We start from the raw sequence: 21,130 nt of genomic DNA, 5'->3' as shown, positions 1-21,130 counted from the left end.
TTATGAAGTGTTTAAAACAACAGAGATTGTTCTATCTCTGGAGGAACATCTTTATGAGAAATAAAATTCATGTTAAAAACCTACAAAATTGTTAAATAAACTAAAAACAGTACACATCATATCAAAGTTGCGATACAAAATACTGATCAGTGAAGATCATTTTATTGACAGTGAATGGAATGTTGGAGAAAAATAGAACAGTTGAATTCCATATCTGTGTGTTACTTAACTTTAATAATGGACAAATGAAAAGAGCCCAGGTTGACTATAAAATATAATTTAATTCCAAACTTGATGTTCACATGTGTTTTGCATAAATAAAGCTAATGCCATGTGATATATGGTTGTATTACCTATGAGGCTAGGGTTCATCAAATCTACGCCTGTTGTGTGATTTTATCACATCTTGGAAAACTTACTGAATGAAATTGTTTGAAACTCCTTTATAACTCTTATATTGTTCATATTGATAAATAATTTTGAAATTTCAAGAATATTTTCATGTGTTTTAAGAAGGAAAAATGCTTGCTTTTGCTGTATATTAAAATTAGACATTTTATAAAACTATGAACTGTATGCAGTTTCACTGTATTTATGCCCACTGGCATGCAATACTTTCTCTTATTCACCATACCAAAACGATTAGTTGTACTTTTTTAAAAGTATTGATAAAAAGGTTCCATTTCATATATTAAAGTTTAAACCCATTTTCTATTCTTTTTTATATATATAAAATACCTGTCTCTTTTTGGTGATTTTCTTTGCAAATTTAAGTAGTCACTTAGTCCAAAAGTAATTGAGGACTAATACAGCAGCCTTTTCATTGAAATAAAACTTGACACTGTGAAGTCCAAAATTACTTGACTAAACTTCCTTCTTTTCCTATCATTCTGCAATATCATATTTAAAATAATAAAGCTTTTAAAAATCAGAACAGTAACTGTGGTGGAAGTTGTCCATAAATATATTTCTATCAAAATATTACCAAGCTAAAGTTTTCTTTGTTCCAACCTGTTGAACTGAAAGCCATATTGGCTTGTATAATTACAAAAGCATAAAAATAACTTTCATTACATTTTTTTTATATGTATATCACTTATCAAACCTGAAATATATACATTTAATCACACCATAACAATGGTGGTTTGGAAACAATAATCAACAAAATTTGATAAAACTACACATGCTTAAGTTAAAGGGTTAATTTGTTCTCAATAACAACTTCAACACTAGATGTCAGCATCATACGTGCATTTGATGTACTTACAAATTGTTTCACTTTCGATCCAAAATGGCATCATGAAAAAAGTTACAAAATGAAGAAGCATTAGAGTTGTATTGTAGTAGCTGAAATACTTGGCAGTCAACAGGTTAAGCAAGATGCTCCTAATTCAAGCCTTATAGTTAGTTGTAATTGAAAGTCAAAACAAAGATTTTTAAATGTTTTTGCTCAAATAATGTTAAACAGAAATGTCCTTTAAGATAAAGAGAACCTAATTTATAATAAGTATTATGCATCGTCTGTTCTTATAAAGTGTTACTAAGTTTGCTTTTCTCTCTACATCACAGCAGTACAATGAATGAAGAACTTGTACTAAACATTTTTCACATCTGTATATATAATTTCTTGCATACAAACAATATATAATGAAATTTGATTAAATATGACAATTCATTTGCCAAAGCACTCACTACACTCATTTTTCATTAAAAATCAAACACATGAGTAAACGGTCCATTAGTGTCCACACTTAGAACCTGTCTATTTCCATATGTACCATTTTTCACAATTGTTCCCATTTCAATGGATTTTGGATTGTTTGAAACCATATGCTGGCACAGTTCAACAAAAGAATGATAAAGCTTGACTCCATTATCTTTCTCAATAAGACCATGATATTGGACTGCCTTTCCTTTCATCTTTCCACCAAGGCAGGCTTGTGGTATAATTAATATATCACCAGGTAGGTCTAAAATTGAAACAAGCTGTCCTGATTTTGATTCACACAACTTGACTCCCAAAACACTTTTTACTGGAAAATAAATGTACATGTATGAATTAAAAACACTATTAATTTAAATGTATATAAATCTAGCAAAAACTAACCTTTGTTTTACAAGTTTAGGACAAATTGTGAATGCTACTTATACTTATTTCAAAACATAATTTTCTTTTTTGGAGAAGCCTGAGGGGCATGGGTTCCAATCCCAGTCGCACCAAACATGCTCACCCTTTCAGCTGTGGGGGTGTTATAATGTTACGGTCAATCCCACTGTTCATTAGTAAAAGAGTAACCCAGAGTTGGCAGTGGGTGGTGATGACTAATTGCCTTCCCTCTAGTCTTACACTGCTAAATTAAGGACAGCTAGTGCAAATAGCCCTCATGTAGCTTTGTGCAAAATTTAAAACAAATCCACATTTTTTGATAAAAATATCTTTATTTTTTTTAAATAACTATCCTTCAGAATACTACTACTCCTTGTTGAATTAACAATATAAAAGTTGGAAGAATATTAATATATTTCTGTGTAATTTTATATAAGATTGATTACTGTGTATGAATGTGGCTTTTAAAATAAACATCAGAGTGTCAGTGGAACTGTAGTCCTATTTTATAGTTTAATTAGTAATAATTTTCCTGATAATACTGCTTTACTACTTGTCAAGACTTGTAACTTACCTCAAATAAGTATTTTCAAAACTGCAGAAAATGGCAGTTATTGTAAACAAACCCATTTTTCTATTGATCTACAATGAGATATTTACTACATTATTCCTTCAACATGTGTCACTGTTTAGACAACATATATTGTTATACTCTCTATAAAGTTAAGTTGTCACAAATGAAAAGAAAAATTTGAAATTAATACTAAAACAAATATAAAAAATTATCACACCAATCTTGTCCAAGGTATCTTCAGATGCATTCTGCTTGAAACAAATGAAAACCACCATTCCCTGGCCAATCTTAGAAGGAAGAAAGAAAAAAAGATATCACCTACACCATACAAAATTTTAAATACAGATTATTGGCCTATATATATTTTTAAACGCAATTACACCACACATTAATAATAATTTTATAAAAGCTAAAGTTTTTGTTGTAAAGTTTACCACTAGGCCAGTTACATACATAATGAGTACTCTGGAAGCAAATAAATAGTATGTATTAATGACAAAACATCAAACATGCAATTTTCTCAATGTGACTAAAAACTTTAAATCTCCTCAGTTTGCTTTCCAAAAACATCTGTTCTAAAACCTATTTTAAATATTCATATAAAACCTTTCGTTTAAGCATAAAATTCTGTGAAAACTGATCACAGCTAATTCACCATTAAAACAACACTTATTGTCTTAGCATTCATAAGATAAAATAGTGACTAGTATATAACTCTTATTTCATATATATATGAAATTACATCTGTATGACATACCTAATTAATCTGATATTAAATTTGCAACTGATAAGAATGCATAATGTTTCTTTTTACTTCAGAAAGTCTAAAATAGGTTACTCAAAAAATCTGTTTTTCTCAAAATGTTCAAAACAAACAATACATTAAGTTCGGTTTAAAAATGCTCTGAAATATTTAAACATAATGTTTCTATCCATACTCAGTTATTTTAGTTAAACAGGTGACATCCATGCAGAACTTGAATGTCTTTTGTTAATAGGTTTTTACGTTCCAATTTTCAATTAGCCTGTGTTATTTATTACACACTGATGCATGTGAAAACGTTTCTAATAAAACTTTAATATAAATATTTAAGTTAACAACAAACTGTGGTTTTAGCTTGAAATACTTTACTCATACCTCAACATATTCACTCCCATTTCCATCTTCGTCAGGAGGCTTCACTTGTAGTCTAGCTTTCAAACACTGCTGAATGACAACCCTGACTTTTGTTACAGATTCCATCAACTTTCGTTGCTTTGTTTTTTACATTAGGTTAAAATTTTGGATTATAAAAACATGGAACGCAAAGTGTTGCACAAAAAATATAAATTCAGAGCTAGCAAAACGTATCAACGATCACTGAATCAATCAACTGCGAAGATTCAAATAACTATTGGCTTATGCTCTCGTAAATCGAGCTTCCATCTACCCACTTACTTCTCGTACTGATATATGAGCTGAGATAGCTCATATAAATACATATTTCGTAAAAACGTGAAATTAAAACTGAATGAAATTTTAAGTGCTTCGGCACTATTTTATAATATAATCAGTTACGCTACTGGTAGTATTACTTTACTCTTTTGTAAGATTCGGAAGTGTTTTAGCCTCAATAACTAAATAAAACAACGTAGCTCTTACTCTTAAATTTATACACAAACAAAGGTGTAGACTGTAAAACACTTAAACTATTGAATTAATATCGACTAACAAGTTCAACAAAAGGTTTTTACACCTTTCAAAAAGCAATAAAAAAATTGTATTAATTTTAGCGCCATCTATCGTAAACTAAATATATATGTATATAAAATTTACACACACAAAACATGGGTTTAAGAAATAATGGTTGTCTGTCTGTATTACAGATTTAAAATTTCAGAATATATTTTATCAAAACTTTAAAGTTTACATTTGCGTAGCAGACTTTTCAAAATATATCTGAACGTAGTATCACTTCATAAATTTTAATTTTCTGTATTGATCATCATGTTTAAATATAAAGATACCAATCATATGATTATGCAAAAATGCTGAAGTAGAATTAATATATGTTATGACCATTATTTTGTCTTTTTTTAAAGGCAGAAAATAAAGTTTTCACAATCACGCCTTAAGGCTTTGCATACAAAGCTGGAATGTAACACAGATGAATGAAAAATATTTATTCACATTATTTTTAATATGGCAAAATTGTCATACCATAATAAAATGGGTCTGGAATTCGAAGTTCCTTTGTTTTTACTTTTCAAGAAACAAATATGCAAAACCATTTATTAGTAAAACCGTTAATTTGATTTCTTTAAATTTTTTAATGTTAGCTGTTTATTAAATTGTTTGTATTATTAGAAGCTTTTCCATGTTAATTCAACCTAAACAAAAGTACACATTAATCTGTAAAAGTCATCGGGACAAAATATTAATGATCATTTTCTGATGGTTTAAGTTAATTTTGCGCCTAACGTTTTATTCTCAAAATGTTTCTCCGAGTTTATTACGAATATTTTTACCTTACTGTGAGGCCCGACATGGCCAAGCGCGTTAAGACGTGAGACTCTAATCTGAGGGTCGCGGGTTTGCATCCCCGTCGCGCCAAACATGCTCGCCCTTTCAGCCGTGGGGGCTTTATAAAGTTACGGTCAATCCCACTATTCGTTGGTAAAAGAGTAGTTCAAGAATTGGCGGTAGGTGGTGATGACTAGCTGCCTTCCCTCTAGTCTTACACTGCTAAATTGGGGACGGCTAGCACAGATAGCCCTCGAGTAGCTTTGTACGAAATTCAAAAACAAACCTTACTGTGAATGGGTCCCCCCGCTGGACCTACGGATTTATAACGCTAAAATCAAGGGTTTCAGTTCCCGTCGATGGACTCGGCAAATAACCCGATGTGGCTTTGCTATTAAAAAAAAACAACAAAAAAAAACATATACTGTGAATTGAATATTTATTCGATGTGTGATGCTACACTGTTTTTGTGTACGCGTGTGTTGTTTTAGCGTGGGTCTACATAACGGCCTATTTTCATTCTGTCCGCAGACGGGAACCAAACTCTGTACTTTAGTGTTATACGTTTGTAGGTTTGCGTATGTCCGCTGATTAAAAGTACTGGAAAAACGCAGATTCCAAAAATAATGTACTGAAACTAAAACGAACATGGAAAGCAAATGAAAATTAAACACTGGTAAATAAATAATGTTTTGTTTTTACGCTATAGTTTGTGAAGTTACCAACCTGACCTGCTGATTTTCACAAACTGTGGGGATGGGGATATTTTCGAAGATATTCACAGAGGAAGAACAAAGAGAATTGTGATCTACCATTCCAAACGCAGATAAAACGTTGAATTGAGGTATATTACATTTGAACGTTGCATATATCACTAACAATTCCAAATATTTTAAGGGGAAATGAAATAAACCCTAAAGCATGAAAAATTGTCTAATTATCTGAATCATCCTCTGAAGCGCATTATACCAATCCCCAGAAGTCAGACACAAGTCCAAACTAACACCATGGCTGGAAACTGGTATATCCAATCTTTATCTGACATTTTACTTAACATCATATTTTATTTAGAATACTTGCACAAATGTTTCTCAATGGCTCGGCGAGGAGTTTAATGGCTTATAAAGATAAAAACTAGATTTCACCAAAAGTTGAGTTCCAAACCACTACAATAAGTCATTGGGCAATGATGTCTCTTCAAGCCAGAAGGCATATTTCCAAACTAAACATGGGTGACAGAAGTACGGGGTCAAGCAGAAACAACAAAGTACTTTTGACACCTCATTTCTCAGACACGCTCGATCCGAAACCTACTATTCTATCAAGCAATAGGGCACCTGATTACTTCTACCATGCTGTGCCGATAATTACAAGGTTATCCTAGTCAAAGACAACCAAAAAAATGAAAAGGAGAGTTTGTGTTCACAATCACTTTTTTAAATTACCATATACTTCTTATCCTTGCTACAATGAATCCTGACTACTAACACCACAGAAATACCCATTCTCCAAACTTCCCTGAAGATGGCAGCAGGTTAGCAGAAGAAATATAGGATAAAAACTAATAAGTAATTAGTATCTTGTGATTGAAATAACGATCATGAATAAAATTATGGGAAAAAACTAGAAAGTTATTTCAATCGCTGTAGTTTGTTCCAAAGTGTTGTAAACTTTAGATAAAGTTATTCTGTTTGCCCTTTACAGATATAGTCGGGGTCTAGTATTTTTGACAAACTACCAACTACTTCCAAAGCCACTTTATTTACATTATACTGATGTACATAAAGCAAAATTTATACTATCCAATAAAATTTAGCCAATGACTTCAACTATTTTCAAGGCTGAGCTTTAAGTAATTGTGTTACAACACACTAGCATCATATACAAGAACATACGACAAAAAAAAACAAAAAACGATAGTGCCTTAAAAAATATAAGCCAAAACACTATGCACTGATTTAAATTTTTTATCAACAAATACATTGCTCCCAGGTTAAAATCCTTAGACCTGTACAGAAATGAAAATTCGAGTATTTTAAAATTTTTCTTTGTGAAATACACTTAATACATTGGACATGACAAAAAATTTGTTAAGAATTACTAAAATATATTGTTTACTTACTTCAATATCTGATGTGCACATGCCAGTCATAATAAAGTTAACATGTACAACAATTCTGAAACATAGTGTCTTAGTTACATATTGCCACAAGTCATTCCTTTTCAGTATTTTTGAACTCTCTCACAAAAGTTATTACTGGAAAAATACTTGATTTATAACACTCAAGTTCTCTAGTAAGATCAACTGCATGGCAGTTTGGGAATACATAAATAATGAATTCTACCTAGTTTCTCTTATAAAATGACCGTGTGATGTGGGTGACTAGTGTAATTCTGGGAGAAATAATCCTGTTGTGGTATCTATATAATAGTTAACTTTGTTTTATTCTTAATTCATACTGATAAAATATCTTAACAGTTTAAGAGTAGTGCAATCCAGTTGTGCATTTTTGTCAGATCTAGCATGTGTTGTAAATTAAACATTTCTATCTTAAATTGTAAATTCAGGAAATTAAGCTTTAACTTCTGTTATATTTTCTGATATTCTTACATCTGTTGCCCTACAACTCTTAAGATTATTGGCATGTGCAAGAATATAGCAAGGAGACAGATTCTGTCAACACATTGGTAACTATTTTCTTACTTTTGTAATTCAAGACTACATTAGCTGTCCCTAATTTTAAAATGAAAGACTAGAAGAGAGATTACTACTCATCAAAAACCACTGGACTACTCTAATTAAATATTTAGGTTTTACCATCACTCTTATAATACATCCACAGACCCAAAGCATGAAACGAATTTTGTACAAACTTTTAGATTCACAACCAAACATGTTAACTACTGGATCATGCTCAGCTCTCCAACAGTTGGATTCACAACTATTTTAAATATCACACAGAGAAACTATGTTTTAACAAGCATGTAATCTAAAAGATTAGCAACTTAATCTTTGGTCTGCCAGTTAAAATGTGTATGTTTTAGCTTCTTTTACTAGCTACTCAATGATCTGACACAGAATGTCAATAAGTTGTACGACCACTTGTATAACAACAGGGTTGATTAATAATGTTAGCTGTAGAACATATACAAGGTATCAACGTAAGATATTCCAAGTATTTATGGTAACTGGGAAAATATCCTGCAAAATTAAATGTTTTTGGTACTTGTCTGTTACCTGTTAATAACCTAAAATCTTAATCTTCACTAAATTCTACATATTTGGCTGGGATATTACAGGGGCATGTAGCAGATAAACTGGTGGCCCTACTCACACTAATGCCCCCCAAGAATTTTACTCCCTCAGAAACTCCCTACATTTTCTTTCATTAATGCCAAGCCTTGTTATAAGACATTCACTACCAAGAGATGTCTTCCCATCTTCCAGTGAAATGGAAAATGGATGACATCTTATAAAAACAAAAACATAATAATTTATCTTTATGGTTTCAAAAATGCTGTTTAATTGTCATTGGAAATTACTACACAGAATTGTTCATATAAATGCCAGCATTCATTATTTTTTTATATGATAACAGTGTATCTTATACTCCATTATTGTTTGGTGCTTATGAATATTAAAAACTGTCTTTTTTTAATGACAAATGGCTACATTTTTTTGTTTTTATGAATAATAAATTGAAATCAAATCTCAAAGAAAAGATTTAGTGATAAATATTTTTTGCACTCTAAAATGAGCAAATACTAATGAAGGAAAAAATCTGACATGAATATTGATCTGATATACAGCTAGATACATCTTAAAGATGGAACAAAGATACACACTCACTCAGTAAGATGTCTGCTTAGACAAAAGATAGCATTTTCACCAAAATGTCTTTAATAATAGTTAAGTAAAATTAACACACAAATACCATAATTTCATTTAAAAATGACAATTCTGAGATTCATATTCTTTGTAAATATTTTAGAAACCAAAATAACCAATTTTAGTGCTTTTGACAACCTTAAGAATATAATTTTTATTGTGCAACACTTCATATGCCTAATTCAAACCCACAATGTTTACTTGCAGTTACTACTGTATTAGTTTCACATTTTATGTTCTACAATGCAAAATGTTGCATAAAAAAGATAATTTAACTGTTGAGAGAAATTAAGTTCATTTCTTCAGATTATGTTATTTAAACATTTTCTTTCTAATATAAACTTTATCATTATGTATAATTACCAATCTACATTTCTCTCATTCAGTGAAACCTTTAATATCATATATTTGTAAATTGTTACGTCATTTGTTTTTTCCAAACAATTTAAGCATTTAAATTTCAGTGTCTTTTATCTACAGAAGATCAGATTACATGTGCTGCATATCTGATTTACATTACAGCTTTACTTGAAACATATCAACAGACCCTTAAAATAACTTGAAGCATTACTAATGCTAGGAAAAAAAAAAAAAAGACTATATCTTTCCTTTTATAGATTCAATAGCATGATCTATTGCACACTGAATTAATCCCCTTCTTTCATCTAATTCAACATTTTCTGACGTGCTGCTGAATGATGTATTTTTAAGTTGCTCATTTTCCAACTGCTTCTGTTGCAGGGCATAGTATGTACGAGTTAAGTGTCTGATTTCTACTTCTTGTTTATCAACAGTAAATTTAAGATCATTTATTTCATTTTCTAAATTTATAAAATGCTCTTCTATTGTAACAGTTTTATCTTTTTCCTTTAATGAAGACCTGATGTACTCTGCAGTAATAGATGTAGCAGCAATAAAAAAGATAATTGCTTCCCCCAGCAACTCAGCTCCAAGATCAATGGCCATATTTTCATTTAGTTTTGGCACTTCTGACGGCTTTCCAAGATTTAACATTCTCATCTTCACATTTACTTCCATCCAGTGATACACTTAAAACAAAAATAGGACAGAATGAATGGATGTAAAATAATACATATACATATATACACAAAATATAATATTTTGATTTCATTTTCTGCTATTCAAGCCTCTGCTGGAAGCTAAAACTAAACATCTCTTATCTCTTAACTCAGTCTAAGATCTTTATACTAAATTGTAGAATGGATGCAAAGTGAAAATGAAATCTTATAATCAGTATATGTAAAGCCAATTAAACATATTTATGAATGATGAATTACCAGATTGAAACAAGAAAATATAACAAAATATAACACAGAAATATAACAAAGCAGATTCATGAATACCTCTTCAATAATACAGGAAGATATCTGCTCTGATGGGATTACTGATCTGTTAATCTTTAGAAATTTGTTCTAAATGCTGTGATTTATAAGGAATCCTAGCAAGCATTTTTTAGGCTTTTTGGTGGCATTATTATATTTGATTTTGAATAACAACAACACTCATTCCCATTATGCACACACTATCAACGGCTACCTTGAGTGGTAACCATTGTGAGAATGAACTGACCAATATTTTATTTGGATTTCAGTCACACTGAACAAATATACGTAGTTCAAGAAATAAATTTCACATCTACCAACTTTTATCTTTGATACAACTTACAGTTTAAAATGCTAAACTCTGGTGAACCCCTCATAAACCCCACAGGAAATTACGAAATAAATATAAGTTATGTTTTTTCATTCTACAGGGTGGCCCGTAAGTCCCTATCCATCCATATGTCATGTTATATTCAATTACTCATGTATTATAAATCTGTTTCTTTTTTGTCAGAGAAATATGGCCAATGTAAGCCCATTTACACTTGAAGAGCATATTGTGAAAAGTACATGGGTACATGAGCACAATATTATGCAGCGAGAATGAGGGACAGCATACAGATACACTGGATACATAAGATATATGGATGGGTAGGGACTTATGGGCCACCCTGTATAATGACTACAGGCTATAACATGAAAACACAAATGTTTATTCTAAAAATCTTAACACTCATAATATTATATATTTATTATTTTCATTATATTGACCTTCATACTTGATTAACAATACAGAAGTTATAATGACACGACACACGTGCACCCGTGTTACCATATCCAATAATATAAAACTGACCTTTAGTAATTACAAAGTGACCTGTCTTGGCTGTGTTTTAGTTTTTGTAAAATACAGTCACAATTCAATTGTTATACATTAGATACAGATCATTGGTATTTACAAATAAGGTCTTAAACTTATTTTTCTTAAAACATAAAACAGTAAATGAAAAAGTAAAGCAAACAGTTATCTTATGACCTTTGTACTCAGTTGCTGTTTTTTATACTTTGCTGCAATGTGGAGGATGTGAAATGGAATTTTTTTTTTAGATTTTATGTATACATTTAAATAACCTAAAAATCATAAACACTTTATAGATACCACAAAATTACATTATAGTTTATAAAGTTTAATAATTAAGCTCTATTTCACTCTAAAAATATATGAAATTTCAAGCAGACTTAAAGACGCAATCTACCTTCTTGAAGTTTTGTTTCAAAAAAACAAGATGTGTCCATAACACATTAAAATAGGTGAGAAAGTCACAAGGGGGCATTCTGAGTTTTTGATTGGTTATTCGCATCACATACACAAGTCTATGTAAGGGACTGTTTCCAAAATTCAAAGGAGGTCAGGGAGGCCACTGTATTTCAATCAGTAAATGAGCAATATCTCAGCAAACAGAATACACAGGAGGTTATTTTATATTCCAGTTTGTTAAAACTGGTGATATGAGTTCTTAATTCATACAAAACTACAGAACATGTATGTTAACATCATTAACATCTAATCTAAAATAGTGCTGCATTCAGCATGCCACATGACACACAAAAATCAATGTGTAAGGGTGTTTTTCTTTGTATTTTAAATAAAAATTGAATAATGTATAACACTGAAATTTGATACCAAACTTAGTGACATAAATTCATAAAATAGTAGTTCAATAAAATTTTGAATCTAAGTCAACAAACATCTTAAAATATCCTTTGACACACAACAACAGGATTAATGGAATACAGTCTACCAACAATGATGTTAAAAATGAGGTAGCTGAGGGATTCTGTGCTGGGAGAGTTGCTATCCCTCCATTCATTGAGAAAAACATAGTTGTTGAATTGATTAGGTTTATTTAAAGTTGTTTGTTTATAACAAAGATGCTATGATTTGTACAGAGAGACATACATCAGTTACTTCAGAAAACACAACAGACAGCATTTCATTATAAGTGTACAGCTGTGTATGTGGATTATCACATGTATTGTTTTTTGAATTAAATAAACAGTGAAGTTTAGTTTTAGTTTTAGCTTACCAGTACTTTGCTAATCACTTATGAATTTGTTGTTCAATATATCATAATATTCTGATTATTCCAAAAAGAAGCTGCCTTTGTTTAACATTCATCTAATACAAGTGAAACATTGCAGGATACACTTACTCTATCATCAGCAAAATATTTAAAAAACATGGTATATTAAGATACATTAGTACAAATGAAGTAAAATTCAACCTTATTTACTGCAAAAAACAAACCTTGTACATTTTACTATTTATACTATGTAACCCCACTGTAACTTTAAGTCTGAGCAATGGGTTGGAAAATTACACGTGCTCAAAAGTGACTGGTTGAATGAAGAAAATATCTTGAAGTATTATTTATATCTTAAATCTTTGAGACAGTATCATTTTGCAGGCGGTAAAGCTACAAACCGAAGGAAGTCATTGGTTTGTATAAATTGTTAGTTAGACCTAACATGAAGTATTACATGAAACTTTAGGTAAAGACACCAAGTTGTTAAAAATAGCTCAGAAGAGGACTACTGGTATCACTCTGGAGATAGATGTATTGTTTTATGAAGATAAGTCAAGATCTCTCAAATTATCATCTTGAAAGACAAGGGCAGAGATGATTTAAATGAACTTTCACAATTTTTTTGAGAATTGCTACAACTGATAATTCAGTTCTTTTCATGCTAAATTCTGAAGGCAATAATGAAAACAATTTGACATTTGGAAAGGTCACATTTCCAATTGAGACAATTGTATTTATACAGTTGAGTGGTAAACTTGTGTAATAAACTGCCATTTTAGAGTGATTGAGACTGAAAATTCTCAGAATTTCAAATTAAAGGTTAATGAATACTTAGAAGACCAGAACTAAATTTAGTAATTAATTTTCTGCTTGTTCAGAGTGGTTTGGAGTCCAAATGTTCTTAATAAGCCAAAAACTTTTTTACTGTTCCAATATTTGTAATTTACCCTTAACTTTCAGTTTCAAGTTTTAGACATCATAAAAAAAATTCTAACTGATACAAGTAAACATATACCCTAATTCTTGAACTACTTATACAATAAATCAACCATTCTTAACTTTCCAATTTTTAATGAAGTTTTGGTTAAAAATTCAAATTTAGTATGTTTTACCATTTAATGATTTTTTCTGAACATTCATTCTTAGTCGTAACTTGACATTTGAAGTTAAAACACTGTGATGAAAAAATACAAGCTCAAAATTATGTTCCTGCAGTAAGTGAATATTTATTGGTTTTTCTAACATACGAGTAGAGAAACTTTTATCATTTTATAAGCAAAACATGAACTTGACATGCATGGTTAATTTTTTAATTACTAATAATATTAATATTATTGGTAATAAGTTATTTACCACTTTGCATAAAAAACTATAGTTTAACAGCTAATCTAATATTTTTATATTATTAATGTTACTTTACAAAGTTAGCAGTAAATCTGTGTAAGTATGAAAATAAACTTATAAACTTCTTATGAACTAAAAATCGTGAAAAACATAACACCTATCAACCATTTTTAAAACTGCGTTTTATTAACGTTTGGTAAAACATATTTTCGTTGGTTTAATTAAGCCCAAAAGTTACTTTTTCATGAAGTCACAACTTACACTGTGCGGGAGGCATGCATATATAGGTTCGGAAAAAATAGCTTCGCTTTGCTCTAGATTTTATTCGACTTGCAAACGGTTTTGCTATTTGCCGCAGTGCCAAAATACCCAATTTTGCAATTGGAAAAGCACCAACAGCCATTTCAGCTACTACTGTTCATATTAAAGGGATGATAATCAGTAAGAATATTATCTTTGGCCTAAAATTACCACTCTCTGGTAATACATTATATTAAAGATACCGGTTGCTCTTAGCGACCCCTTTAACAAAACTGAACAGTGACTGAGAAACAGAGAAATTCGAAAGAAAAAACGCGAACTCTACTAATGAAGGCAAAGAAAAGTTGCGTGTCTTTTCTCGTAATCCGAGGGTCGCGGGTTCGCGCCCGCGTCGCGCTAAACATGCTCGCCCTCCCAGCCGTGGGGGCGTATTATGTTACGGTCAATCCCACTATTATTTGGTAAAAGAGTAGCCCAAGATTTGGCGGTGGGTGGTGATGACTAGCTGCCTTCCCTCTAGTCTTACACTGCTAAATTAGGAATGGCTAGCACAGATAGCCCTCGAGTAGCTTTGTGCGAAATTTCCAAACAAACAAAAACTTTTCTCGCTATCATAAGTGTATTCAATTTGGTTTTAATATAAGAAGTCTCAAATAAATAGTGTTTAGTTCATTTCCTTTATTTAAAATAGACTTAAAAATGAAATTAGCGTTTAAGATCTATACTGTTAATTGACCGTCACACGTCTGACCAATTTTGACAGAGCTCCACCACTTTTGATTATTTTTTAATTTCGTACAAAGCTACACGAGAGCTATCTGCACTAGCTGTCCCTAAGTTATCAGTGAAAGACAAGAGGGAAGGCTACTAGTCACTACCATCCACTGGGCTACTCTTTTACTAAGGAATAGTGGGATTGACCATAACAATATGACGCGCCCACGGCTGAAAGAGCAAGCATGTTTAGTGTGAAGGGGATCCGAACCCACGACACTCAATTTGTGAGTCAAGTCTCTTGCCACCTGGCCATGTTTCAGCACTATAAACTTAAGTACTGCACCATTGGTTAAGGTAAAGATCAAACATTTAACTTGCACGAGTGTAATATTTTGGAATATACTTATATCAGCGATATCTGAAAAACAAAATGAAGTATTAAAATATATTAGAGCAAACGAAGTAAAATCCAAACGATACTTTATAGCATCAAAGTTAAAAACATTCAGCACAAAAGAACAACCAAATAAAATAAGCACATACAAATCATGAAGTTGATATTACAGATTTATTTTGTTTTCACCAAAGGAAAGATTAGAAATAATGTATTCTTTGTTTCGCAACTCTATCTGCTATCACTATAAATTATCACAGAATAAATTGATGTAAATCCGCCCAAACTGTGCGTGAGCCAAGGAAAATATCAAAACAATATTAGGCCAAAGAAATATGGCAATTTCAAAAACATCATAAAGTCTCAAATATATCGAAATACAAACGGCATATCGTTTGTATGTGATTTGCGATGATTTGAATATTTTTTGTGACACTCAGAGTTTATGGGGAAATTTAATTTGCTTTCTCATTCTACAAAATATGGCATAACATTGAGTCTTTGATGGTTTTGTGGATAATCATTGCGTTACCACAAGGCGAGAAATGCAGAACAAGGACATCAAATCGTATGGCAGGTGGCATTGGAATCGGAAAAGCACTCGTTCATTTGTCCGTTTCATTTTTAATGTTTTATGATAAATAAAATAGTCAAAGCTTCAAAAAATTACTACATTTTACAGTAACCATAATCAGCTAAATAATGAAGGAATAAACTATCCCTATTCGTAGTCGTAATGTTTCGACCAGTGTAATATAAACATCGCATTCATCGTATAAATACATGTTACACAAGGTTGAGAAAATAATTTGCTATTGATTAATGAACCAAATTTTATTTGAAATCTGAAGATACTTGGGATACAGAACTTTGTATTTTCTTCCCAAAAATTCATATGTGTAGTGTATTACCCACACCTGGTTTTAACCTGTTTGCTTGTTTTTTCACGTGATGAAACTGTTGAGGAACAGGATCAAAGTCAGTTACACTTGATAGCTCCTTAAGTGTTCATATACTGTTTGCTTTTTGAATATAATTCGATTAAAAATTTGCCGATGTATCTGGCTTAAAGACGGTCACAGTTGAGATAACTAGTGATTTCACCGTATCAATAGTAAAGTAAATAAAGTACTTTTTTACAAATGTTTATGTAAATGTTCTGTATTTATTTATACCATCTTAATAAACAAGGTGTCAAAGGTCTTAAAGATAAAGGCCTGGCATGGCCAGGTGGTTAAGGCACTCGACTCGTAATCTGAGGGTCGCGGGTTCGAATCCCTACGACTCTAAACATGCCCTTTCAGCCGTGGGTGCGTTATAAAGTTACGGTCAATCCCACTATTCGTTGGCAAAAGAGTCTCCCAAGAGTTGACAGTTGGTGGTGATGACTAGCTGTCTTACACTGCAAAATTAGAGACGGCTAACGCAGATAGCCCTCGTGTATCTCTGCGCAAAATTAAAAAAAAAAACAAATTAAAGGTTAGTGACTACCACATATATCTCACAGAAGTTTGTTTCGGTTTATTCTTATATTTATAGCTACTCCTTGAGGTGGAGTAATCTCATCTCAGAGGTGACATAAGATACTTATACAGTTTGGCACGAGTTGGTGGATTTTCTGTTACGATCACGTCATTTTTAATAGTCATTAACGTAAATAATTAATGTATTATGAGAACCTTTTGACTATCATAAAAGTAAGTCATAGCATTAATCTTCTGTAGTTGTCTTGTGCAGAAATGCTAAGAAAGCCTTTAGCCCAAGCAGGCAGTTTCAGTCCATGTTCAACTTATTCTTAACTCAAATGTCCTTAACCAGCATTTTCCGGACATCTTAGCTTATCTGTTGAGCATCAGATTGTCAGGGTATTTAGATACTTCGAAATAGTAATTATTACACATTATCATCTTGTATTTGTACAAGACCAATGAGAAAAAAAGTGTTGTCAGTATGTCCTGATGTTGAAAGAAGTTCTTGATTTAAAAACTAGGCTTAGAGATAATAAGTTTCTTTCATCAATCTCTAGATTTGTTTTTTAATACGTAAATTTTGAACACCCATAAACAGCAAACAGCTAATGGTCAGAAAGGTGGAGTGGCAAGATTGGAGACCAAATGCCAGCATCAGCGTTAATATTAGAGTCGTGTCTCATTGACATACTTAAAAACTATTTTCATGTCAATATTAGGTATCCAATGGGGTCAAGAGAAACAAAATGGCGGAGTCTAAATTTTGTCTTGCACTGTTTTGAACAAAGGTTTTTTTTTTTAATGTGCAAATGAAATGGTCATTAAAAAGTCATTTGAATGTGTTTGAACACTAAAAGGATTTCCTGTAAAATATGATTCAGTGTAAAGTTTGACATTTCTACAGTACTACTACTGAAGAAACATCAAATAAAAATTTTTCCTTACTTATTTAAAGTAACAGACACAAGGCTATTGAAGCGATTAAACAATTTATAACTTAAAGATTCCCATTCTTTAGTACTTGACGTTTATCTACGTAACGCACTTCGCTCTTTTCAATGTTGAAAACTACAATGAATGATTTCAAAACATATTCCACAATGCCTCAAATACAACCTTTTTTCATTTTTGTGATCATGGTATTAACATAACGTTTCGTGACAACATGGGCATCACTTTTCCACTTCGGGTTTTACACACTATAAATTAAATTAACTTAAAGCCAGTCCTTTTCATCCATATACTTTTAAAGCTTTCTCTTAAACTCATTTAAATTTACTGCGCCTCTATAACACTGAAAGACAATCCATTCCGAAGGCTAACCACCTTGTTAGCAAAAGAAAATCGTCTAAGCTGAAGTATAAAATTTATACTTTTGCATCCTAGTTCTATTACTCTTACTGATAAACATGTAAAATGATAAATTTATCAACACTATCAATTCCCTTTACAAACTTAGACACTTCAATCCAATCTCTTCTAACTCTTATTTCAAGAGAAAAGAATTTGAGATTTCAGTCTCTTCTCATATGACAACCTCTCCATCCCAGGCACTATTCTAGTAATCCTTTTCCAAACCATTTACAGCAATTCAGTCTTTCCTAAGGTAAAGTGGTCAAGGCTGAAGACCATATTCTAATTGTGACCCAAACAAAGAAATTATAACTTGTTTAGACTTGTATTCAATTTCTGTATATATAAACAAAAATCCTATTTACCTTACCACTGCTTAAATGGCTTTAAGAGACTGATCGACTGTTACAATAATCCTTTCTTTCATAACATTATTAAGGTTATTCCCACTCAAATTATACTTATAATTCAAATTATGATAGCCCACATGCAATATACTGCATTTATCATAATTTAAATTCATCTGCCATATATTTGCTCAATAAATCATCTAAATCCTTTGGTAAATCAGCAGCATCCTCTTCACACCCAAGACCTTAATATCATGCACAAACATAAGTAATTTATTTATTGTTCCTTCATCTGTACCATTGATGCAAATAATAAAGAGCAAAGGTCCTAAGACTGAGCCCTGATGTACCCCACTTGTGATATTACTCCAGTTTGTCTGAACTCCATTTATAACAACCAATTGCTTTTTATCCATTCAGCCACTCTTCTATCCAGTTTGTTAACTTATCTCTCACACCTAGAGACATTTTTTTCAAACCGTTTATGTGGCTCATTATCAACTGCTTTATGAAAATCCAGATTTACACCTTCACAAATTTGTTTTTGAATTTTGTGCAAAGCTACACGATAGCTATCTGTACTAGCCTTCCCTAATTTAGCAGTGTAAAACCAGAGGGAAGACAGCTAGTCATCACCACCCACCGCCAACTCTTGGGCTACTCTTTTACCAATGAATAGTGGGATTGACCATAACATTATAATGCCCCCATGGCTTAAAGGGTGAGCATGTTTGGTGCAACAGGGATTCAAACCCACAACTCTCAGTTTACAAGTCAAACACCTTGGCCCACCTGGCCATGCCAGCCCCCACCTTTACAAAGAATGTCAAAAGATTTGTAAGGCAAGATTTTCAATTAGTGAAACAATGTTGACCATACATTAAAATTCTAAACTTTGTTAAATTATTTAGTGCTACATTTTTCCTACAATTGATGTAAAACTAATGGGCACACAATTGCTAGGGCAATTTTCATCACCTTCCTTGGAAAGAGGAATTACATCAATTAATTTCCAAACTTTTGGTACCTGTCCACTATTGAAGAACTGATAATAATATTAAAAAAAAAATAGCAGCAAGTAGCTCACACATCCAGTTCTTAACCTCTTCAAAACCCGTGGCAAAATATTATGTGGCAGAGAAGCCTTATCTTTCCTTAAACTTTCCATTTTGTTCTTCAATAGCTTAGAATTAATGTTGTCTTGTTCAATTTTGTTTCCATCAACTGTTCACAATTTGCAATACTGCTTAACTTTTTTTTGGTTTTACTAAAGAAGGCAACATTAAACAAACCAGCCAATTTATAATCACCAAATACTAGCCTTCCTTTATCACACTTCAATCGTCCTACTACATTCTAACATTTGTTTACCCCTAATACATATTTAAAGAAATTATTACTGTCAAATTTTACTTTTTCAGTCTACCTTTTCTTACACATCCTTTTTGATGTCATAACTGCCTGTTTCACAAACTTTCTTGATTTTTTAAATCTTCTATAATCCCATGTTCAATTTTAATTTCTCAAATTTGTGATTCTTTCCTCTATTTTTATCTCTTATACCTTTGTGAATCAACCTGGTTTTTTTTAACATATGTGTTTACGTTTTTTAATAGGAGTTTGTGAGATAAAGCTCTGAATTTTGAAACTGGTGATTGAGGTTCTATTCCATGAAATACCACAAAAAATGCCTCACACAGGGTGCATTATATAACTGAGAGTCAATCATTTGTTGAGGATAGGTTTTTTAATGGTTGCGTTCACACTTTTTAACAGAAGGAGATGGTGAGGCAAAGCTTTGCATTTTGAAACTGACGAGTGAGGTTCTACTCCAGTAGAGTGCTGCTGACCGTGTGCTTTCTCTGGTTAGTAAAATTTAAAATTCAGCATGGCAGCAAATAAGCTCAATAGCTTTGTCATATATATACAGGGTGGCCTGTAAGTCCCTACCCATCCATATGTTATATTCAATTATGCATGTATTATAAATTTTGTTTCTTTTTTTCAGAGAAATATGGTCGATGTAAGCCCATTTACACTTGAAAATGTCTCACAGAACATAGCGTCGCATAATATTATGCAGCAAGAATGAGGGACAGCACACAGATACACTGGATACATAAGATATATGGATAGGTAGGGACTTACGGGCCACCCTGTACACACACACACACACAAATTACGAACAAAAAACATTTTCATACATCACTTCATGGAATATCAAAATACCTAAGCAATACAAGATAAAGGGGAATTGAAACACTGTGATAAAAGGTCAATAAATCCGTTTGAATTATAAGGCAAAATAATATAGTAATGTGAATATGGTGTACAAGATGAATGTAGCCAACCTATTAACCTCATTTGGAAATTTAAATTTTATTATTACTTGACTAAAATTCAAACTGTAAGACCTCTTTACACATCAAGCAATTGCTTTACAAACCAAAATAATGGATTAGTTAGGCACTTTTAAATCATAACATCACATTCTTCACTTGTTATGTAATAACTTCTACCAGAAGTTACTGAAAATCTACAATAAAAATTGACAATAAATAGTACAATTGTGCTTCAGTTTTCCTATGGTCATCTTAGTTTTTGCATTTTCTGAGTGAAAAACCAAATACATAACCTTTCACATACTAGGTAATCACTCTTAACAACTGAGCTGAAGGGTTATCCCACTAAATGCTTTATAATAATGGAAAAACTAGAGAACTGGGTAGTACTTGTAAT

General features: G+C 31.7%; 2 protein-coding genes across 2 annotated transcripts; both read right to left on the bottom strand.

The window, feature by feature from the left end:
* Positions 1-124: 124 nt before the first annotated feature.
* Positions 125-9,018, bottom strand: LOC143228499 (D-aminoacyl-tRNA deacylase 2-like). The gene is made up of 3 exons (XM_076459753.1): positions 3,820-9,018; positions 2,899-2,968; positions 125-2,033 (listed from the first exon to the last, which is right to left on the bottom strand). Exons 1-3 carry the CDS (start codon positions 3,922-3,924, stop codon positions 1,708-1,710), a joined length of 501 nt encoding a protein of 166 aa, XP_076315868.1. The 5' UTR covers positions 3,925-9,018; the 3' UTR covers positions 125-1,707.
* LOC143228488 (optic atrophy 3 protein homolog) lies at positions 8,685-14,378 on the bottom strand. The gene is made up of 2 exons (XM_076459742.1): positions 14,109-14,378; positions 8,685-10,122 (listed from the first exon to the last, which is right to left on the bottom strand). The coding sequence occupies exons 1-2, from the start codon at positions 14,248-14,250 to the stop codon at positions 9,671-9,673; spliced, it is 594 nt and encodes a 197-aa protein (XP_076315857.1). The 5' UTR covers positions 14,251-14,378; the 3' UTR covers positions 8,685-9,670.
* Positions 14,379-21,130: the final 6,752 nt, after the last annotated feature.

The sequence above is a fragment of the Tachypleus tridentatus genome, chromosome 1 (genome assembly GCF_004210375.1).
Source record: "Tachypleus tridentatus isolate NWPU-2018 chromosome 1, ASM421037v1, whole genome shotgun sequence".
NCBI lineage: Eukaryota > Metazoa > Arthropoda > Merostomata > Xiphosura > Limulidae > Tachypleus > Tachypleus tridentatus.
Note: the sequence above shows the minus strand (reverse complement) of the source record. Positions and strands in the feature narration are given on the sequence as shown.

Bases quoted from the DNA above. Each gene is read 5' to 3' on its own strand.
- LOC143228499 (XM_076459753.1), bottom strand. From the start codon at position 3,924: ATGGAATCTGTAACAAAAGTCAGGGTTGTCATTCAGCAGTGTTTGAAA. The intron at 2,969-3,819 runs GTATGAGTAAAG...CTTCCTTCTAAG, and splicing joins ATGGGAGTGAATATGTTGAG to ATTGGCCAGGGAATGGTGGT. The intron at 2,034-2,898 runs GTGTGATAATTT...TTTATTTTCCAG, and splicing joins AGATACCTTGGACAAGATTG to TAAAAAGTGTTTTGGGAGTC.
- LOC143228488 (XM_076459742.1), bottom strand. From the start codon at position 14,250: ATGGCTGTTGGTGCTTTTCCAATTGCAAAATTGGGTATTTTGGCACTG. The intron at 10,123-14,108 runs GTAAGTTGTGAC...TTTTGTTTTAAG, and splicing joins ATGCATGCCTCCCGCACAGT to TGTATCACTGGATGGAAGTA.